Source organism: Ochlerotatus camptorhynchus, unplaced genomic scaffold (assembly GCF_037179485.1).
Source record: "Ochlerotatus camptorhynchus isolate MF236.1 unplaced genomic scaffold, CSIRO-AGI_Acam_v1.1 ptg000306l, whole genome shotgun sequence".
Taxonomy (NCBI): Eukaryota; Metazoa; Arthropoda; class Insecta; order Diptera; family Culicidae; genus Ochlerotatus; species Ochlerotatus camptorhynchus.
Window position 1 is genome coordinate 370,151 of NW_027040794.1, and position 24,337 is coordinate 394,487.

The 24,337-nt window shown below is 40.3% G+C and overlaps 1 protein-coding gene across 2 annotated transcripts in view; it reads right to left on the minus strand.

Annotated features, from left to right (window-relative positions):
• Window positions 1-24,337, minus strand: part of wb (wing blister) — a 409,502-nt gene that overhangs the window by 192,232 nt on the left and 192,933 nt on the right. For both annotated transcript variants that reach the window (XM_065229029.1, XM_065229030.1), the window contains exons 5-10: window positions 20,170-20,808; window positions 18,651-20,110; window positions 11,834-11,902; window positions 11,637-11,747; window positions 11,397-11,577; window positions 11,144-11,330 (exon numbers count right to left, since the gene is read on the minus strand). In XM_065229029.1, the coding sequence (XP_065085101.1) occupies window positions 11,144-11,330; window positions 11,397-11,577; window positions 11,637-11,747; window positions 11,834-11,902; window positions 18,651-20,110; window positions 20,170-20,808 (2,647 nt within the window). The remainder of the gene's footprint in view (window positions 1-11,143; window positions 11,331-11,396; window positions 11,578-11,636; window positions 11,748-11,833; window positions 11,903-18,650; window positions 20,111-20,169; window positions 20,809-24,337) is intronic.

Here is a 24,337-nt window from a genome sequence, read left to right on the forward strand (position 1 = left end):
TTTTGATCAGAAGCGTCTTGCAATGACAATTTCAATTTTATAATGCTATTTGTGCATTCTTAATTATCAACGTAACATTTTCAGGTATTACGGAATCAATATATAGTAGCCTAGTCGCTTTGGGCTAGGTAGTTTGATTCGACTTGCGAAATGAGGCCCCTGTATTTCCATCGAGTTAGGGAGAATCAAGTTAAGGAGAGATCGAGTATGGGAGAGTTGACTGTAATTATTTAATTAATTCTTAGCATCCCAATCAGAAGAGAATGCTGTAAAAAAACTGGGAGAAAAAGGACTTATTTTGGCCTATGGATCTAATAATAATCTCCCGTTCTTAAATTGTTCGTAGAACAATGCATCATCTGGAAAATACAAATGAATATGTTTGATTTTTAGTTTATCATTATCAAAAAAATGCTTACCTTCGAAATTTATTTATAGGCCCAATATTAGGGACACTTAGGCTGACATTGGGGATATTAACCCTATTAGTCCAATTCCATGTGAAAAACTTTTCCGTAGCCCTTAAAAAAAATAAATTCTACAACCGGCTCAAGACAAACAAAACAAAAATTAAAATAAAACAAACCGTTTCATTTTTCGTGCTACTAATGCTAACAAACTTAATTAAAATGTTGTTTTAAATTTTATCCTCACAAATTGTGTAACAATGTTATATCAAATACCATGATGATTTTTTATTCCTCATTTCAGCACAGAGCCCTTAAAACAAGATTATATCAACGGTTATTATGTATGACTGAAGTTGATATAATCATGATATAATTTTGTTATAACGTTCTGATCGAGTAACGAGATTAAGGATCTCACAGACGAAACACCTTCAGACGTCTAAAGTTATAAAAAGGCGATTTGTTTGTACAAAAAATGTATTTAATTTTAAAATATCTCTTCGAATTTCAGTAAATTTATTATGTACATATACTTCAAAAAACTCAAACTTTTTGCTTTCCAAAACCGTTTAAAAATCAAAACATGGTTGAAAAAGTAATGAGCTACTCACTAACCCAAAATGGGTTTTTTAGCTATAACTTTAAATTTCGGGGGTGTTAGAACAATTGCAAGTATGATTCCATGGTGTACTCGACAAGACTAACAACCTCCAATAGGTCACTTGAAACACTGTGTTATTGTTCTATCTGGTGGTACGACAATGTGTTTGTTAGAATAACATGAAACCATAAAAATCGACACTCCAGAAACCTTGACCATTCGACAGAGGGGCCTTTTCCTTCATTTGGAGAAGATAATCTTACTGAAATTATTCATCGGAAGATTTTAAGCAATCTACTACGAAAATTCAATTCGAAGATCATTGATGCAAGTTTTAGCACACACCTGTTGAAAAGGTCAATCAAAAATCATTTGGAATTAACTAACACTCTATCAACCCTAGAGAGCACATCACATTGTACTCCAATATCTCTACGAATATATCGATTGAATCAGATCATAAAATGTACAACTTTATCATCAACATTAGTGCTCCTCTAGTGCTGGACCTCCCCGGCGGAACATTGCAACATCGGTTGTTATGGAAATTAATAATAAATCAATTAAGAGTTAATGACTTAGCGGATTTTATTGAATGAAATTAATTTCCCTGCATCGTCGGCTGATAGCTGACAGTTCATAGAATATCCATTAATCGTCCACCTCAGTCTTAGATAGGCCCACCACCGACCGGCAGGTTCTGGCCGTGTTGATGAATGATCTCAGAGGAAAGGAAGAGAGTTTTACATCACTCTGGACAGTTGCCGTTCGATAAAGAAAACCGTTTAAAAAGCGCATCAAGAGATAAATCAATCTTCCCTTCGGTCGACCGATACAGCAACGCATAGATGGGGACGCAGCCTCTGAGTAGTGCTTGTGTTGGTAATCGAGCAAGGGAAGGGCTGATCTTGCAGTATTTCACAGCTTGGCGCTAATGGAATGTAAGGTGCATTACAGAACGAGCCAACTAGACCACCCTAGTTTTTTATTTTTCTCCCATCTATTGCTGCTAAAGAAGCGTAGCAAGGGACTTGGGATGAGGAAATCAATCAGTTTGAAGAGCACCATAGACTCGCGTTACGCCAATGAAAACATTTTAAGTCGCAGTGGACAACATGTCTCCGATGTATATATGCCAGATTCCGATAGAGGAACATTGAGCGTTTCAATACACTCAAAAAATTGCACACGTTTGATCGAAGTGTTTAAACACTTGATTTTTTAAATGCAAAATCACATTAACTTTAAGTGTATTTCACCTTGGTTCAATGTGTTATACACGTTAATTTCTGGTGTTTCAAACTTTGAAATGTTAAAAATCATTCACTATACATTTAAGTGTATAGCACATTGAATCACACTACTGTTCAAAACAGATGGATTTAAAGTGTTTTGCATTTCAATACGATGTGAATTGCTTGCTCAGAAAGGTAAACATCGAAAACAAGAGTTGTGACTTTATCCTATCAACCCGCCTCATATATGATGACAACCGTGGCACAGTGAGATCGAATGAAGACTCCGGCAGCAGCTCACCCCAACAGTCCATGATCGAATCCCAAATCAGATCCATTAAAAAGATATGTGACAGATCTGGCCTCTGGCAGTTTTGTTTATATATTTGTCGACTCATTTTTAGAGTCGGTAAAGTAGAAGTCGATAAAGTAGAATATTGTAGAATATTGAACTATGATGTGCAAAGCTATTGATATCACCATATGAGGCACATAGAATCCAAGAGTGTCACAATTCAAATCCATAGTGTTCGGGCATGGTTCATAGCATAAAATTCACACATGAAATGGATGTGTTTCACAATATGCGCAAAATTAAGTGTGAGACACATGATGATGACGTGTGCAATTTTTTGAGTGTAGGACAGGTTTCCATCCAAAGGAGGCGGCAACGCAATGTGTGGATCTCCAGTTCTCATCTTCTGGAAAACCGGTCCTGCATGCAGCACGACAGCCAGCGGCCTCCAGCTCAGCTGATAGAGTTGTACGTAACTCATCAAAATTTGATGTACACTTCGAGGGCCTTGATGGATGGGGCTGCTGAATATATTTGGCTCCGGGACTAATGAATTCGTTTTCGTTTGTTTTAGTACAACAACCGCTCGGGATGCACGGAAGGAAAACGGGCACGAACCGGTCACGTCTTACATTACCACTAACCTCGAGACTTTCATTCTCAGTCAACCAGTTTGGCCCACTATCTATAATTTATCCATCATGGGCGGTTTAGTTTTTGAATGTTACATAAAATGGAGCTGGGAATTTTATTACTTCCTAGTCGATGGGGAGAACCTGCGCGCAATCGCCATAAATAAACAAGACCCACTTCACGACTCGTAACAACAACTTATTGAGTGTGGAAAAGTTCTGCCGTAGGGTCCCCTCCCACCCTCTCTGCTCCCAACCCCTGAAATGGAGGCCCATCTACGGAAACGATCCTTTGAAATGCGCTCTACATAAACAACGCCGGTACACGAGTCTTTTCACAAAGCTGATCCATTCATTACAGCGGATTTTTCACGTTCCTTTGCTTGCATCAACTTTCCGTCCGCTAACCAGACTCGAACAAAGATGAATTATTTGCTTTGAGAAGCGTTTAAACGATTGCCAAATGTGCTGCGAGCAAAATTCTGATCTAGTTATGTTCGAATAAAATTACACCGCCAAACTTCATGACCACCTCCAGCGGCGTGTGTCGTTCGATGAAACAATGTTAGATATCGTTACCATTCGATATAAATTATTATAAATAGGTTCGAGCTCTCCCTCGGAAATCGAACGCTCAATTTTCCCCTACGAACGCACGGCAGCGGCCTACTCTCTAGCCTCACCACTTTCTAGAGGCATCCCATGTCCGACGAAAACCTGACCAGGTGTACCTACACTATCCTCACTTGTCCAGGCCGGCGATGCGTTGGCTATGGTCATGCCGTGAAAAATGTATGTAAATATTATGCTTGAAAATAGCTAATTTCAATTCATTTAATTGAAACCCATGATCTAGTGGCAATAAATTATTCCAACTATCCCACAACCTGATGCCGGTATAGGGGAAGGTAGGTAAAGGAACTCGTTCGCAGCACGAGCCAAGCGCTTGCTGTGGGTTTATGGAAAAAAGCTGTGCTGCTATCGGAGGGGAAATGAGTCGCTCTTTAAATTTAAATTTTTTACTATAAAGGTTATCAAAAGTTCCAATTTTTGAATTATGATTAGAATCGCCCAAGTAATCGTTTTACATGAATAGTTGTCATTTATTTATAGGACTATCATCAGAACACTCAATGCAATCCAAATCAACCAAGAACCCTATAAGCACGCTTGTCACTGAACAATTGTGGTTACTTGTGTGCAACTTATTCCAGTCACAATCAAGTTGTAGCAACTCATTTCGATGGAAGTGTGCTGCTTGGGAAGTTTTCGCTAACGATCTTTTTTTTTTTAATTTATTTACGAATTGGAAACAATGCTTCATATAATAGATATAAGTTGAACGTGGAACACTAATTAAGGGTTGTGTCCCAAGCACGAACTCATTTTCGACGAAGGACTACGAGATTGTTTTTTTTTTGCTTACTTATTTAATTAATAATTACAAAATTATTGATTTATAAATTTTATTCTAAAAACATTCAATTCAAAGTTTTGAAATTAGGGCACATTCAGTATCCTTAATTTAATTCAATTATTCAAACATGTGCAACCAATTTTCAGGTACCTGCTGAATAATGTTTATTTACAGTAACCGGAGTGAAAATTCGCTATTCAACATGTTTTTTTTTGTCCAGGGTTCGTTCGCATATTACGTAACGCAATTTTTTTTGCCCCGTAACGTGGGTAGATCACCTTTTCGTGGTACGTTACGGGATGTAAGATCTACCACCGAATCTTAGTCTTGACTACTTCAAACTAGGGGTACAGGATTTTTTCAGTAATGAAAGGAACACATCTTAGTCCTTGTTACTTTTTATGCCTTGTTGATAGTGATAAGTCCTAGGGTTGCCTGTACCGAGGATGATCTTGAAACAAGGAAAAAATGAGTTAATTAGTCTTCATCTATGTGATTCCTAATCTGCTATATATTGTTCTCTAGTTTGAAGTGGTTAAGACTAGGGTTCTGATGCATGGTCATTATCGGTGTCATTGCTTATTTTTATTGCTAAGGAATCCCATTTCGACTGACAAAGGGGCGCGCCTTTGGAGGGTATTCCAACACTCCGAAGGGTATAAATAGCGGGACCTTTCATTTAGAATCGATTCCTTGCGATGAAGGCAAGAATGACAACTGTATCAACACCGAATACTTCATCATTTCTCAATAGTGATGGAGTAATACGACATGCACTAAACTAAGGACACGGGCTATACTACAATAGATCAAATTACTGGTCGCAGTAGTGTTATGTCCCGAACAAAGGAAAAAAAAAAAAAAAACAAAAAAACGCAATTTTTTACCATTTTGAAGTCAGCCCTCCCTCATGTACCACATCCGTAACAAATGTTCATACCCCCCCAAGTAACACATTACGCATGGTCATTTTCGTAAAATTAAAGTATAGGAGTTGAAACGAAATTTCATAAAATCTAACCTTGTCTGGATCTGCAAAACGATTATTTTTATCGGTTTTAGCGTCTAAGCTCGATTTACTTTGTGCTACTGTAAAATACATTCAACTCTAGCCTGATCTAGTAATTATTTTCAATACTACTGTTAATTTCATAAAAAGCATTTGTAATATTTTTAGAGAAAAACCGGTAACCTGTTTTGCTTTTATTGACTTTATTCTTTCATGTATCATAACGTTCAACGCACTTAATCTATTTGGCACTCTCCCAAACAACATTAAAATAGTCAGTCATCGCAACAACGGGCATACCATCCGGGTTCTCTTGGGAGACCTTGGGAACATCAGCGATCTCAAGATCCTCTTCTTCTAGCCATTCCGCTTCCCAATAATCGCTGTCCTCCTCCAAAGCAACCAGTATCTCATTGTCTCTCTTGGCTAAGATTTTATTAGGTTTTTTTTTTCTTCTGCGTACGATGCTTGATGAAATGAATTTTTCGATGACTTTTCAACATAGTGATCGACGCAAAATAAATGTTGCACTCTGGGCATGTTCTGAAATCGAGCTTGTTTTTCATGCTAGGGCAGAAGAAATAATATGCGACGTCCGAGGAATCAAATAAAGCCATATTCTGAAAAAGTGTTGCAAAACGAGTATGACCGCCCTGATTCGCAGCCAAGCCTGGATCCTTTACAATGTCTATTTGAGGGCAAGGGTTGTACTCAACAACTACTGGTGGAGGAATGAATCTATTAGGGAAAAAGTCACCACAACCCCTTCTTTCCACTCTTCACTCATCATGATAAGATCTGCTTTGGATACTTCTGAGTTCTTAGGCTCAATGTATTCAGCGAAAACTGGGTGTCCGTCGATATCGTGCTCAGACCATATTTCCGCTAAAGCCTCACCTGCGTTCTTTAAGTTCCGTTTTTCCAACTCCACATCAATCGTATTTTCCCGGCCGTCAAGGTGGTTACCCCACTTGTCGTGAGGAAGAACTACACCGCAAAGTGAGCGTGATAAGGGTGCCATTCTTCTCTCAACAACATTAAAGGCGGATCTTCCTGGAGCATTTGTTGCCACGAAAAAAGCATCAAGTTTGTAGAACTTAAAATGATGAATAGCGACCTCTATTGTTTTGGTGTAACAAGGGTTCTCGTCAGGCCCTCCTTGACTGTTACAATCACAATTGGTTTGATGTCTCCAGACGATGTTTTCAGAACTGAAGCAAAACCAGGCAGTTCCGTGAGACGGTTACAATCGAGAGCGTGTGCGTAGGCCGTTGACGAAGAATGTTTCGCTGAACGCACAGCAACGTATGTCGGTCCAGACGATTCCACGAAGCCAGATTCTTCAAATCCATATGGCTTTATTGTCACGCCTAATAAATTAAATAGATACAACACTCAATAAATTTGCGTTCAGTGTCCATTTCAAAATTTAGATTACCTGCAATGACGGATGGTATCAATTTATGTTTGTTCGCTACCACCCAGTCGTGATCTGGCAATCGAACACGGTAATCAAGGTGCATTAGCATTGGTGCTTGGTTTTTTGAAGCCGTCACACCTAAGGGCACACGAGCTTTGTCATCTTGGCTTAGCGTGCGTGATCTGTAGGGCCGAGAAAGCAGGTCAATTCATCCAAATTCCGAATTGTTGAAGTGCAAAACTAAGTATCCTCATGAAATGTATGGTGGTCGTTGGTGGCACGAATCAACCGCACCGGGACGGTGCTGATGTGTTTCTTGGCTTCGTGTGTACCTTCTCTTCGAGGTCTCAAACGATAATAAAGGTAAGTTCGAGAAAGGTTGTGCCCCTAATCTCTGAAACAATATAGATAAAATCTTACTTCATGATCAAATCAAAATAGGATAGTATTTGCTTCACTTTCTCGACAAGATCACCGAGAATTTTAACAGTTCGCAGCTGTTCGAAACGTCGCCGTTCATGGGCAGAAGCTCCATACTGTGCGATTTCCAAAATAACCTTTAGTATTTCATCTTCATCGTCCCGGCGAGGTCTTCCCGGTGCTCGATGGATGTTCATTTTTGCGGCTTTAGCTGGTTCGTTTTCTAAAATTTCCTCGGTCTCGCTTTTTCTCACCCCGAAAATTTTGCTGACGTTGCTGATTGTTGATCAGTTTTTTGAGCTCTTTCTCCAAGTCCGTTTTCTGCTGCCGAAACTGGCGCAAATCCTTCTCTTGTTGCAAAGTAATGACATTATTTTGCAAACGAGTTTCTAGACCCAAGATATCAGCGTTGAGCACATTCAATTTTGAATTTAGCTCTTCCCGTTTATGACACTTGTACGTGCGGCTCGGGCCTGGCTGCACAGGAAGTGGCTCCGTAAATTTTTCTGGCGTCAGGTCTTCGAGTGCTGGGGGTGTAGTTGTTTCCACGCATTTTTGGGATGATCCTTTTTCTGCAGCTTTTTGGAAGAATTGCAGATAGCGGTTTCCTTCTGATTATATTCCAATCGTTTGGGAAAGTCTTTTAGGAATTTATTTCCATTCCGTCAAGCCAGTGTAGACTACATACAATGATTATTACAATGTTTACTTACATACTATGCATTAATTCTATTCTGTTTTAGCTTAGTTTGTATTTGCTGCTTGGACATAGTGATGTCAATAGTTCCGCAATGCAAATTATATAGGTGCATCATTCGATTGATTGGGCTATTTTTTGCATAGTTTGTTCTGTACGATGTTTCTGAAAATAAATTCCGTGTTCTAAGATATCGACAAGGTGTGTAAAAATTTAATTGTGCGAGAATTTCTGCCGAATCTATGCGCATTGAAATAATGTCGTTGATGAAGAAAAGCATTGCAAATTGGCGGCGCTCCTTAAGTGTTTGTATATTGATGAGCATGCAGCGCGCTTCATAAGATGGTAATGGAAATGCAGTCCAATTCAATTTACGTAAAGCATATAAAAGGAATTGTTTTTGGACAGATTCTATGCGTTCTTCGTGTATGGAAATGTATGGATTCCATACTAGGTGGCAGTATTCCAGAATTGGCCTTACATATGTGGTATATAATAGCTTAATAGTTTATGGGTCTTCGAAATTATGACTGAACCTTTTGATGAAGCCTAGCATTCTGTTTGCTTTACTAATGATAGTATTATAATGTTCTATAAAAGTTAGTTTGGAGTCTAGGATTACACCTAGATCTCTTACAATTTTGCTTTTTTCTACTATTTGGTTGCCTAATGATATTTCAATATGCGGTGTTTCAATTTTTCTGCTAAATGCTATTGCAGTACATTTTTTTACGTTCAGTTTAAGTAGACTTTTACTACACCAGGTGTGGAATATATTGATTTCATTGCTTTGAATTGTTCCAAAACTCTGTGCAGCATTGCTGGATTTCCTGCTTGTTTTTGTGCGGATATGCTTTGCAATAGCGATCAAAAAGACGTTGGAATGACAAGTTTATGTCCATATTGGTCTCACTAAGCACGAAAAACACGGTTTGAATTTGAATTCTTGAGCAACACAATTGACGAGTGCACGGATGAATTTGAGTTCACTCACTCGACAAAAAGTGACACAACAGCGGGGCCCTGTTTACTAAAAATGAACACATGAATAATACTCACGTAACATTTGAAACGGGTCTATCAACTTATGTCCCTGCACATATAGCAATTGATCAAATGTATACAGTAATCAATTTAATGGATCTTTCGGGTATTCCGACGGGTCATTTGGTGACCAATTACCAACATTTATACAACAAAAATCACAATTTTCTACACCCCCTAAACTTCTGATGGGCCATCCTTGTGACCACTCGGAGCCAATGATCAGCTGATACTTCACAAAAATCACAATTTAACTACATTCGATATAGTATTAGAACAAATCTAAGCATACTTTGACCAAATTTACGTAGCAATCAATTGGACCTGTCTGGCTCAGCTTTTGTTCAATCTGTAAAGTACAAAATTAAAAAAAAAAAACGATATTTCAATTTAGCTTGAAATTAAACTAAAGATCCTATATTCGCGTCGTGAAAAATATTCGAATCCTAGTTAACCCTCAATTATGACATACTTATGGCAAAAGGGTTAAAAAAAATAACTCTCCTTTCACATACAAGAGCCATTGTACATTGTAATTCACCTTCAAGAGAAAGAATGAAATTCATAGCTCATTGCTTTAGGATGGCCGTACTCTTCGGAGTATCTACTTCAGGATTGACTATTATCCTACGAAATTACATAGGATAGAAACAAACCACACCTTACACCAAAGTCATGATCAGCTCTCTGTATTAGCAAACAAAATTATCAGCCATAAATCTGTGTTCGATAGCATAAATTACTTGCAGAAATTCACACCTCATCGGCTAGCGGCATACAGTGAGTCACTGATCACGCCGCATACCCGCAGGACGCAGCACGCATTTCAACTCGGTAATAACAGTTTAAATATTTGCGTACAGGCAACTCGGCATGCCTTCCTAAATCAAGATCAACTCGAATAAGTTAAAATAAGCACGCGCACCGTGATAACCGTAAAAATGATTCCCATGGCCAAATGACTAGCTCTACAATTGGCCTGGTCAGTTCGGAGGTACTATAACCATTGAAGATCAGTCTCCGCAGGGGTGAACACCATGGGCATAATAATTGTGCGTTGATTGAAAGTGAACTGACCCCGCAGCTGGAGGCAACTGGACCGTGCTCTCGACTATGAACGGCCAATCGGGTGGGAGGCGGCGAGTGGCTGATCAACAATTACACAAAGTGATCATGAAGTCCCCTGGAGTGCGGAAGGCCATGTCCAGACAACAGATGATTCAGCTTCCTTATACAACCAACAAAAAGGCGTGGGCTGGATTTGATGCGTGTGCAAAATACCAACCCTAGCCGACCCGAGTGTGAATGATCGATAGAAGCGTGATCAGATAGAGAATGCTTATTTACGAACGCAGGTTACAAACACTGTATATTCAAGTAATGCTATAGAAGATTCATATTCAACTCTGTATGTAATGTTCGCTTTAGAGAACAGTCACCAACCTTCATGAAATGTTTATCCCTTGAGTAAAGTTACCGCAGTCAATTGAGCAATAATCATAAAAATACGAAATTATCACTTTTCTCTTTGAAACCTCACTCTACATGATTGTGCAATGTGCATTGCCTAAGGTTTCCGTTGCTGATCGTTTCTTGCGTCCAGTTTATTGGATGAGAACGCCCAAAGGCAACCAAATTACCAACATGTGATTCAAGTTTACTCCGCTATCGATTATCGATTACAATGTTCATTTGCTCAAAGGAGAAAAGAAGGGCAAACCGCGATCCGTCACGCTTCCCATAAGAATGCATGAGGGCTGCTGCGATCAACCGCGTTCCCAATCGACACTTCTGATGTTTTGATTTACATTTCTCCGCGGCGGCGCTTCTTATCGCTCGTGAATAATCGATTCCATCGTAGCAGAAGGTAATCCGTTAATTTGTCATGGTTGTATAAGTAAAGAACAGAAACAAATAATGACCCTCCCTTATCGACGCCGACGTCGTCACCGGGTACACTTACCTTCACAACCGTCTGGAAACTCCTCCGAGAGCCCGAAGAACTCCTCCTCGCACTGGTCGCAATTGATGCCTTCAGCACCCAACTTGCACTCACACTGACCACTAAGCTTATTGCAAGCACCACTTTCCGAACCATTCACATGACACTCACATGCCGGACAATCAAGGTCCAGGTTTCCGTAGCCACTCTGGAACGAAGAAGCAAAATCACACCATTAATCAACGGTCACCCAGCCAAGGAGTGTTGGTCTTACATCACACTCGTCACACCTTCGTCCGCCGTAGCGGGCCTTGCAGATGCACTGGCCCGTAATGACATCACACACATTCTCCAGAGCACCAACTTCCGAACAACTGCACGGTTCACATCCCTCGTCAGGCAGTCCCCAGTAGCCACTCTTGCACCGCTCGCAACGCCATCCTTCCGTGTTGCCTCTGTTTTTAGAAAGTACAATAAAAAATTTGATTCATATACCAAAGAAAGAAATACATACAAACACTCGATACACTCCCCTGTCCTTGCATTGCACGGACCACCGTGACAAGGACAGGAGAGGCACTTGCCGCCCAGTTCCAGCGGATTGCCGTAATAGCCGTCATCGCATCTGAAATATATAATACAAAATCACAGCTTAGCAATTATCGTAGAACGACTTTTGACATGAAGTTTTTAGACCAAATCGACACGAACATTTCACAATGGTCACCTGTGTAGCCTTCGGGGCATTGCGTACAGACATATTCTGTGGTATTTGGAAACCTGAAAGAGACATATAGAAAAAAGCTTTAGGGATTTCAAAGTTCTTATAAATTCGAATTATATTATTATATTTTATGGTTCATTATTAAAGTGATCGAGCCAGAGGCCGCTGAAGACATATTTTGTGTAGTCACATTAAGGGGGCTAGAATCAACCTGGTCTATTGGCAAATCAAAGTTGGTGTACGAGTGCCATCTTAAAATGCATTCATTTTGCGAATGAATTATTTTAATAAAATCAGATTAATTCTACGTTAGTAGAAAATTCAAGGCCTACTCGATAGACATAAAGGGTGTATTCGATAAAAATGGCACACCGAAAATCTTCTGTAACTTTTGAATGAGTAAAAAACCTGAAAATTCGAGTAGATCTTATTTATAGTGTATTGTTTACATCTATCAAGCTTCAAAGTTATTCATACAGTAGCTCCAATCATGTCGTCGAATTATGAAATTGTTCGTGACAAATTTTTGTGCACCTGCAATCAAAATCCAGAGGCGTCCCTCCGATGGATCGCCAAAAGGCTTGGAATTGCACATACAACTGTGTCTCGTGTAATAAAAACATTCAAAGAGCGTCTGAGTGCCCGAAGGAAGGAAGAGAGTGGTCGTAAAAGTGGTCCAATGGATAGTAAAATGGCCAGGAATGTGGTGCAACAGTTCAAGAACCGTCCAAACATGTCAATTCGAGATGTCGCTAAAAAGTCCAAGGTGTCAGTCGGTTTTGTGAAGAAAACCATGAAGCGTGATGAGTTACATGTTTATAAGGTGCAAAACGCCCCAAACCGGAATGAAATGCAAAACATCACTGCGAAAACCCACGCCCGGAAACTTCACACGAAGTTGCTCACCAAATCGTGTTGCATTGTGATGGATGACGACACTTACCCCAACTTCCGTCAACTTCCTGGACAAGAAGATTTCGTTGCCAAGTCTAAGTTCGATGTTCCGGAGGATATTCGAAAGAAGAAATTTATGAAATTTGCAAATAAGTTCGTGATCTGGCTGGTGATTTGCGGATGTGGTTTGCAGTACTATTCGTATATTTTAAATTAACCATCGACCGTAGAAAATACATGAATTATCGTGTATCTTAATCATTCGTTATGCACAAAATAGAACTTAATCATACTTTAACGTGAAGCGCTGTGTGTGAGATGCTCGATGACCCCGGAGGGATCGTTTTTGCTTACTGAGCAGAAAATCATGAATTTAACCCAAAGATCTTCCACAGCACAATAAATCGACATCGTAATTTGTATATTTAAGATTTACCATCAACATAGGATACTATTTTTTTATATCTTTATTAATGAGACTTTCAGCCCTGGGCTGATTCGTCTCCGAGTCACTGACATGAATGAAGGGGCAAGCTTTGGTAGAAAAAACTACAACGTTTTGGCGAATGGATGGACAACTTAAACTTGACTTCCGAGAAGAACCTGAAGAGAATTGAATTCTGAGGACAGTTTCAAATGAAAATATTTCTGGGGATGATTCCATGGGGAAAATTTCAAGGGAATTCCGAGGATAATTTCAAGCTCATTCTGGGAAGATTTTCTGGAGAATACAAAGGAAATTCTTCTGAAACTTTAAGAGAATTTCAGTTCCAAAGTGTTCTGAGAAAAAAGTTCTAAAATATTCCGAGAACAACCTCAAGGATATTGAATTCTTATGATAATTCCAAAATAGTTCTGGGGAGAATTCAAAAAAAAAATATGCGGATAATTTTTCATGCATCCTGCAGATAGTTCCAAGATAATTTCGAAAAGAATACCGAGAAAATCAAATTTATAGTGAAATTCCAAAGGGAGCAAAATTTTAAGCAAATTCCGAGGATAATGTTTAGCTCTTTCAAGGAAAAAATTCTGAAACTCTAGAGGAATTTCAGTTCCAATGTTTTTTTTTTTTATAGTTACTTTAACACTCTTGGGTTAAAATAACTATAAACATGTGTGACTTGTCCGGGAGTGAGATTTGAACTCGTGACTTTGACGTGAGAAGTTTGGATGTAAGCCACTACGCCGGGGGCGCCTTCTCAGTTCCAATGTGTTCTGAGAAAAAAATCCGAGAAGAACCTCAAGAATATTGAATTCTGAGGACAGTTCCAAAGGATTTCTGGTGAGTATTCCAAGAAAATTATGCAACTAATGTCTAGTGAATCCTGCAGATAGTTCCAAGATAATTCCGAAAAGAATACCGAGAAAATTAAGTTTTGATTGAAATTTCAAAGGGATTTTGAGGAAAATTTCAAGGTAGTACCGATAATTTCCAGCTCATTCTGGGAATAATTCCTGGAAAATACTGAGGAAATTCTTCTGTAACTCTAAGGGAATTTCAGTTCCAAGGTGTTCTGAGTAAAAGTCAAGAAGAGTTCTAAAAATAATTCCAGAGGACTTCTGAGAAGAATTTGAAAAGATCTCATAGAGTTCTAAAAATTTCGAGTAGAACATCAAGGAATTCTGAGGATGGACTTTTTCGCAACTGTACAAAGTTTAAAGACAGCTTTTGGATTCTCTAATTGAAAAGTGGGTATTAGTTTGCCATTGAACCTTGGTATATTGTTGTCTTACTAAAAATTCATCTAAGCTATCACCACCATCTGACGTGACTTCAGCTGAATCCAACCACCTTGGCAACAACATTGCAGCAAATGTATCATTTCGGTTAAAGCAGTTTGCATTTAAGAAGATGAACCACCACCGGAGCAAAAAAAAACTATAAAATTAGCTAAATTGAACAGTACCGGAACAGTGCTGCGTAGAAAGCACCATCCACCACTCACTTTGGAGAACTCCCCATCCCCAGATTAAATGCACCATAGAAAAAAAAAATGCCCGTCCTTTACAAGATTCCTGTGCACGAGGATACTATTTGCATTATTGCGTATTTCAGTCGTTCGTTACAAACCAAACGAAAACGTAGTCGCGTTTAATCGCGAAACGTTATGTTTTGCTTACTGAGCAGAAAATCATGGGTTCTTCAAATGCATGATCAGTTAACAAAATGAATATTTTCTGCGGATAGTCGACAATCGAGAGATTAAATGAGCAACATATAAACAATATATACTCGAATACCCTACCCAACCCTCCGTAGCATTTATGAGGGTGTCGCTAAGTCGGTGGCCTCTCGTTAAGTAAGTACTACATCAACATCTCCTTCCCTATCCCTAGTTATGGTAAAGATGGGCGTGGCCGGGATTAACGACAGTCATGCTTCTGGTATTCTTATTTAGATTGAAATCTATGTTTACTCCCCAGCATTATTCTTGAAAGTAGTCTGACTGAGAATGTCAAAAGAGTCGTGAGTGTCGCTAGTATCCAATCTACGAAGTATATCATAACAACGCTAAGACCTTGTATAGACATACAAAGGACAGTGTTGTACTTCCATTGTACTGCTTTAAGCTATGACCACAAATGGCAGGTACTAGATTAAAGGAGTACAACGGTACTAATTTGTATGTAATGAACACAGTAAGCTGCGCTTGAAAGCTGACCTGTTTTTATTTTGCTGTGTATTTTTCGACAGCGAATTAATTTTTTTTTGTTTTAAATTTGTTAATTTGTGTGCTGAAATTTAGTTTCAAGTGTTCATAAAGTTATCATTTAGTGATGTATCGTGTTTTGCCTGTGATTGCCTTGATTGACTCGGTTGACCTTGAATCTAACCTCCAGAATCTACGACGCAGCTTCAATTCTATTGTTCGGTGTAGGTTCTCATTCTCTCCGATTCTTCGAGTTCGGATGGCACACTTTCGGCGTGTAGTTCTATTGAGAGATTCGTCACCGTGGGCGATTTTGAACCCGGTACGGTTGGTGAATTAGCCCGGGAACGTGTTGATAATGTGTCCGTCGCGAGTTTTGGTCGTGATTCAGCCGTGAATCAGCAAGTTTTCCACTTGCAAAAGTTCTCGGCTGCTGGTCTCTCGCCGGTTCCGGAGATTGCGAGCAATATGAAAGATGCCTCGCTGGATACGCCCAACGTACGGGACGGGTGGTAGCTGGTGGCCGCGAACCACCTCCCAAATGACCATGGCAATGCAAGAAAATTTGTGTTCGCATGGATTGGAGGATCAAGTGAACATGGTGAGACCAGTCCAAAAACATTTTACAATTTAAAAAACCATAAGCTAAATACGTGCCTGGTTTGAAATGAATATTTTCGAACCTGGAAGCGTGTAGGGTAAAGAACTACTTCGGCCTAACCGCCCATTTTGGGCCTATCGAGCAGAAATCTTCAAATAAATCCATGCTTTCAGAGTTAACAAGTCAATTATGTGTTTGGTACGATACTTTAGTTAATTAGCTACCGAACGAAGTCAATGAGAACGCATGATATGAAGGTTTGCACCCATTATTCCAGAAAAACAAAAGAAGCGCTCCGACCGAATCATGTTTTATCTTCATCCGATAGGCCGAAGTGAATTCATTGGCATTTCAATTGCGTTTCAATGCGTTAGGCCGAGTTTAGAATCCGTAGGCCGAGTTTGGCGTCAAGAAGCAGTGTTAGACTTTTGACAATATCTCAACGATTGGTTTCTTTATATCAAATCTTTGGGTACGTACGGAAAGGTAAATAAATTTGGAAGCCATCAGTAACAATAACATTCCGTTTGGTGCTAAACTGCGCTAGATTAAGAAAGACTAAGTGCGGGTTGTGCTTAATAGGCCGGAAATGGGGTATTTAACCCTATGTCATACCAATATCCATTTGATAACGGTGATGCATACATGCGGGGCTTATTGTAAGTGAAAGTATCCTCGGAATGGGCGTGACTCTCCAGACATTCTGAAATGGGTTGCTGGATCTGCAATAGAGCTATCACCTTCTAATTTCCGGACTAAAGCTGTCTACAATGACCATAAATGCGACATTGTAGATAGAGTTCTTCCATAATAACACTGCCGGCCAGTGGGGGTTAGCGCACAACGGTACTAATTTGTATGTCTGTCGATGGTATAACGCTAACGGAAGAATGGTAGTACATATCGAAGGAAATATATGTGCATGTGTTGTTTACTTGTTGAAAAAAGCAATGTATACTAAACAATATCGATTTCACTACCACTGAAAAAGTGCCGTCTGTTGTAATTTTGGATCATGTCCTATTGCTTCCAAACTAGCCGTATTGAAAGCAGGCTTGCTTATTCTACGTAGTAGAGCAAATTGCCTCACTACCATCTGATCACTTTTTTATTGTTACAGATAGCCTTATCTCGTTGGAGTCTATTCAATAAATGAGGCCGATGAAGCACTCCTCGTATTTCCTGACCAAAATCCGAGCTAAATTGAGTACTTTATCTAACTTCTCCTATACTATCACCTTAGTTTGGGTCCCATCTCATTGCTCAATTCCGGGTAATGAGAAAGCGGACTCGCTAGCTAAGGTGGGCAAGGGCGTAGCCAGGTTTCGAGCTAGGGAGGGGCGAAAAAAAAATTACCATGGAAAATTTGGCCGAATGCCATTTCACCGAATGCCATTTCCTCGAAAGCCTTTGTGCTGCCGAGTTTAGGGGGGGGCAGTCGACCCCCCCTGCCCCTATCTGACTACGCCTATGAAGGTGGGCGCTATGGAAGGCGATGTTTTTGATCGACAAATCGCCTATGCGGAATTTTTTCAATTACCCGTCAGCACGTCATCACCAAATGGCAACAAAAATGGAATGAGAGTGATCTGGGAAGATGGTTACATTCTATTCTCCCACAGGTATCGAACAAGCCATGGTTCAAAGGATTGGACATGAGCCGTGACTTTATAAGTGTCATGTCAAGGCTCATGTCCAATCACTACTCGTTAGACTCGCATTTCTTCCGAATCGGGCTCGCAGGCAGCAATTTGTGCGCTTGTGGTAGTGGCTATCACGATATCGACCACGTGCTTTGGTCATGCACCCTTCATTGTGTTGCTAGATCCGAGTTATCCGCATCCCTCAGGGCCCGAGGAAAACAACCATTGCGGCCCGTTAGAGACATCTTGGCGAGCCGAGATCTCGACTATTGCAATTTAATTTATGTGTTTTTAAAACGGATCGATCTGAGGATTTAGTAGTTAGTGTCATCTTGTGTTGCCCCAAGTTGTTAGCTGCCCATCGGTGTACCCCCATGTTTGTCTTTTTCATAAGTTGGTCGTTTAGTTCGAGATCAAGAGCACATTGCTCTCCAAACCTTGTGTTCTCAATCCCTACCCTGCCATCCATTTGTTACAATTTGTTACCCCTAACCCCGAGATAGCCGCGAGTAATCGACCCCGCTTTACTAACGTTAGTTTTAAGTAATTTTGTAACCCAAAAGATGAATATCGGCTCCGCAAAGCTACGGCAAATGAGCCTGGAAAAATAAACGCACTAAAAAAAGAAAGCAGGCTTACTGGTTATTGTCAGAGTAATCACGTACTCAATATTGACAATGTTTAGACAACTAGAGCCTAACTACAAGAGATATTTGTTGAATTTAGGCTACTTCCATAGTAATCCCTGGACAAAATAGACAGTAATAGAATAAAGTAAGCCCTGTACAAACTTCAAACCATTTGTACGACCTCTAAACCTGTATCAATCTTTACCATTATTTTTCACAGACTCATATTTTGGGGTTATGAATCAAACTGAAGGATGGCCTTAACGACTACACATATTTTTTATAAGACGCCTTAGACACTACGACTGTCTGTTATTGATTCAAATTAAACTTAGTGAAAATAAATAATAAAAGTCCCTCTTATTAAACATAAGCGAAATACTTACTCAGCTCCACTCTTCAACAAACAGCTCGGCGAAAAGTTGTTACTCTCCTCTTCCAACGGACAGGCACACTTTTTACAATCGTCCGATTTCCCGATCATAGCATTTCCATAGTATCCTGGCAAACACCGCTCGCAAGTATCACCAAACGTGTTATGATGACACAATCCACATTCTCCTGTTTCCAAATCACAACTCTCCGCATGACCGTTGCACATCGTACACGGGATACACTTTGCAACATTTTCGTGAGTGATTGTATTCTCATAGATTCGGACGTGACCAAAAGCACACCGCTCACATGATAATCCAGTATAACCCGGTGGACAATCGCACTTTTCAACCAAACTTTCCCGCACAATAACTTCACTTTCATTTCTTCCTTCGTACAAAGTCGCAGCTTCCAAAACACTCTCCACTTGATCGGTGTGAAAGGTTCCCCTCAACAAAACGCCTTCCACATCCATCAGCACTGACAAAAATTGCGCTCTTGTCACGGGATCGCCATGGTACTCAGTCCTCTTGAGACGTGTGACGATGTCCTTTACACTTATCGGAACGTGGTACCAATTTTCTTCCTTCAGCACAATTTCAACGGTTGCATTCGAAGGTCCCGTGAACGTTTCTTCTCCGTATGCGATCTTCATTCCGTTTCTTCCGAAGAGGATAATGCTTGGGCCAGTAGTGGGCTTTCCACTGGTGTCACCTCGAACGATCACCCAGGAAATTTTAAAAGTTAGCTTACTGCCGTAGCTTTGAAGTCGATTTCCGAGGTATGGCTTCGGAGCGGACCAATACACTGCTTCTGTTTCGGAGAGTTCAAACATTCCAATTACCATAAACCCGGTTTCATTATCTCTGGTAGGGTAAACGGTTTTTGATCTAGATATATCAGTTACGCTCCAACCTTCCAATGTTCCATAGCTTGTGCTTAACATTTCTGCGCTGGTACAGCTTTGGCCTACCCCCGAGCAGAAACATTTTAAACAACCTTCAGGATTGCTTCCGCTCAAAGAGAAATACCCTGGAGTACAGCGGTCGCACCGTTCACCTTCCACGTGTAATTTACACTGACAATGAGACTCGCATTCTCCACCAGGCATGGCACCTCTTATATCACATAGGCACTTGGTACACTTTTCTCCATGGTATCCAGGAGCACACTTCGTGCATCTGGGGCCAGTGAATCCTTCCTTACAAACACATTCCCCACCCATTGGATTGCACTCCCCGGTGGAGCCTTTCGAACTACAGTCACAAGGCAAACAGGGCACTTCTGCGTTCGGCATCCTATCGACTGGCGTATAGTAAAATGGGAGACACTTTTCGCAGTTGATTCCAGTGGTAAATTTTGTACAATTCATACAAACTCCACCGCCACTCAACTTCCCCCGGACATTCACACTTAGGCCCTTTTCGTCCACCTCGCGATCGTAGTGGCACTCCTTGGCATGACCGTTGCACTAAAATGTTAAGTTTAAAATTAGGATCATGTAAAAATTAAAGCAGTCGCCGCACTCACCTCACACTTTTCACATTTATTGGCCTGAAATGGGGTTCCCATCCGGTACGGTCTCTGGTTGTACAACGGACAACATCGATCGCAGTGCGTCCCACAGGTATTATGCATGCATTCACACCGCGGTAGGTTGTCTATGTTGTTGTCGTTCGCTTTGCACTTTGCAGCATGGCCGGAGCAGAAACACCGCCCTCCGATCCGCAGCGAGCGAATGGTGTAAAAGCTCCGTTTTGCTTGCGCCTGCGTGTCCATTCCACTGTCAGCACTGACGCCATCACGGAAGACCGCGGTGTGCATACGTACCAGGCGAATCCTAATGTAGCGAGCTAGGGTGAAATTGAGCAGCTCTTGCGATGTTGTTTTCTCGCTCGGTCTACCCGTGATGAGGGACAGGTTGATTTCACCACTCTCCAGCGGATCGACGGAGGAAAACTGCGTTGAGCATATCACTTCGGAGTCGTTCTTGAATATGTAGTTAGCACTGTGAGCGGCCAGACTGAACCTACCACGGCACTCGTCATCATCGGCGGCAAAGTACTGCCATGCATTGTAGACCTTACCGTCGGTAGACTTTTCCAAAGCCCACGCCGCCGGTAGGGGGGATATAGCAGCACGCATCGTGAAAAACACAACCTGGTAGACCTGCGAAAGAAGCAAACATAGAAACGTTTAGCTAAAACGGTTCAATCGAATCCAATTGGGATAATAAAATTTTATTATTCTGTTCAACGGCAGTCGCCGACGAGTTGGTTCGGTCATTTGGTCCAGTTCGTGACGATCTTTAGGCGTCTTCGGTAGTCGGTCGATTCATTGGCGTACGCAGGGACTAAGGGGCATTCATTGTGTCAATTTTAATTTGATGAAACGTTTACAATGTTTTTCCTACTACACTGCTTGTCACATAATCCTACACCCCTTTTCCCCCTTAAAACGTATCAACCCATTGTAAATAAAACATGGCTGGTAGACGGGTAGACAATCGTACTATTGGTACTACGCGTATCTGCAGGTAAAGCATAGACCACAGTTAGTTATCCTTAGCCTATTGTCCTGTAGCTCATACTCCTATCTCCTCGCGGTTCCGGCTGGGGTACGAATAGTCATAGGAGAAACCAAGTAACCAACCCCGGTGAGACGGCGTAGAGCCATTAGGTATAATGGGTTACTAGGCCGAAAGCCTTTAGGCCAAATGTGTCATAGAGCAGAAAAGGCCATTAGGGTGAATTTTGAAATGTAAAAGCTGGAACATAGGTTTTCCCCTGGGAAAATTAATCACGCTCTGGGACTTCAAAAACTAGTAAGTTCTCTGTTTGAGAATGGACATTTAAGAGATTTCAATATCTTACACTTAAAATATTGTTTATTCTCTTCATCGACTTTCTCTTTCGTCAATAACTCAGCTGCAAAACCTTTCCCTGTTGTGTTTGATGTTTTGGACGCTAAATAAGAACCTCCTTTATCAAACTATGTGGTAGAATTAGCGCGAAATCTGTTTGCATAGCAGTGGTTATGAAAAGAGAAAGTCGATGAAGAGAATCGATTAAAGCAGATAGGACCATTTGAAATGCTCATCGAGAAATGTCGTTTTTCAAGCCACAGGCACAGATAAACTGCCAAACCAGAAATTTCTTAGCGAACTTCTACAGGTTCATATGCTTGAAAATGTCTGCCATCTTTCCCCTTCCGGTTGCCGTATAAAACTCCTGCCAACGAGGCTGTTTGCAGTCTGCCACACAATCGAACTTCATCAGCATCGTTGTGCACTGCTTCCGGGATCGTGTTTTGGCCGTCTTGTTATGTTTATCGTCGCGATTTTGAGTCATTACCTTCTTATAAGTCGACAGTCCGACTCGGTTGTAGACTACATTCCTATCTTGTTTGCGACACCTCAGTCGGAGAGGTTGGGGTTCCACTGGCCACTCTTTTAGTTGTAGCTGTGGCTTCCGGCTTTGAATTTCCCCCCTACCCAGGCTTCTTGGCTGTTGACAAAGGTTCCCCAACACTTTTATTACGTAAGTGACAGCTGATTTAGCAACTTTTAGCAATTTCGCTAACTCGGCGTGCGAGTATTTCGGATTTTGCGATGTACTAGAAAAATGTTGCTCCTCTTGCTTGGATGCCATTTTGATAACTTAAGACCAAATGTCAAAATCAAAAAAGAGACAGCAGTCTGCATGCATACACCTACAAAATGACGGGTGTTCAGGTTTTTAAATGCTCGATTAAAAGAAATGCGTCAAGTTTAAGTCGATCAAATTTTGATCGTTACACCCTTTAGCTTAAATCTGGCTGGTTCAGTGCTGACACGATCAAAAGCAAACCCGAAAAGCAAGTGTAGAGCACGAGCTGGGAAGCCAAACTATGCTCTACAAAAATGAAAATAACTTTCGAAGCGGCACACGGAGGCAGACATTAGTGTAAAATCATGTTTGCTTTCGCGTGAATTGCCTACCCAAGTAACCAAAACTTTCGCATTCCACGATTAAAATCACTTCTAAGTTCCGCAAAGTTCAGTTTAAATAAAGTTCCGACAGAACTTTCAAGTTCCATGAAGTTCGAATAAAGTCCCGACAGAACTTTCAAGTTCCATAAAGTTCAAATAAAGTTCCGACAGAACTTTCAAGCCACATGAAGCAATCCGCTCAAGTCTTTATTAGTAACAAAATTTAATGTACGTAAATATGAAATGATCAGTGGCCCGAATAAATCATAATTCTTATCCAAACATAAAAAAAAAATAATTAAAAAGTAATTTCCTGAAATCGAACCCGTGTATTCGGCATGCGATCAACGAAAACTAACCACTGCGCTACAAATGTGTTGGAATACTAAGCGGACAAACACCAATTTAAAATTCATCAAGGTGTTGTGTTTCGTATTCAAGCCAGTCAGCTGACACTGAAAAATCCAACAGTAGGCGGGACAACAGCTCACTCTATTATATCTCAAATGACGCAGCGGTTCGTGCTGGGGCTCTCACGCAGAAGGACTGGGTTTAATTCTTCAAAAAGCTCCAATTCTCTACTACTAATGCTGATAAAATCAATACACATTAATAATCGCCATAAAAGTGCGAACTTAAATATAGAATTTATTTAGAGGTCAACATTTATTTTTTATTTGTGTAAGTTCCGTTCAAGTTCCGTCAGAAGCTGCTTAGAATGCTCTTCAATTATGATACCGGAACTTTCAAGTTCTTATAACGACTTAAAAATGAGGCTGCTTAGAATTCTATAGACTACCACCAACAAAGCTGCTTATGCCACAAATAGCCTTTTATCAGAACTTTTGGTTACTTGGGTAGTGGTTGATAAACCCTTCTTTTTTGGAAAAAAATAACGCTACATTTTGAATGCTAAAAAAGATGTTAGAAATATTACATCTAATTTAAATCGATAAATTTCCCTACCTGGCGTTTTGCAAAAAAAAATTGTTAAGTTTAACCTTGATTCCTCAAGGTAAATGGTATTAGTTTATGTAGAATATCGAGTTGAATTGGAATACCGAGAAAAACAAATTTAGGTTTTGTCCAGTTGGCCCGCTGTCGCTCTGCCCCAGTATCTAAAGCTTTAAATCATGGATTCATAAAACTTTCAAACATGGATTCTTACTATATTGTCCTGCTTAAGGATCCGGATTGATTGTTTCCTGGTTTGGCAGGACTGGAAGCCTTCCCGGGGATGTAATTGCACAAGATACTGTGTTTTTTATAAATTATTATAGAAATGTTTAGCCTTCGGTTCGTTCATCTCTACACAACTAAAAAAAGGTAGTGTAAATTTCCGTTACTATGATGCACATAAATGGAGCGTCATAAATTTAACAAATTTACATTATAAATCGTGTAAATTTATGAGACATTTAATGCAATATTCCATATATTGTATGCAACTTTCCACCTTTGTTTGCAACATTTCTTGCAAGCTGATAGTTTACGTGAAAAGTTTTCATGCATGAATGTTTGCATGCATGGATGTTTACATCACCAGTAAAATTCAGATTTTTTTAGTTAAATTTATCTGGAGCAGGTAATTTCCATTTTTAATCAAAACAAATAATGAAAAAACTTCCCGGCTGAAAATATCACAGAGTGGTTTTGATTCACTCTGCACGAGAACGTCGTTTACTCAAAACTGAGTAAAAGTAATGCCAACTTACTTTTGAGTAGCCA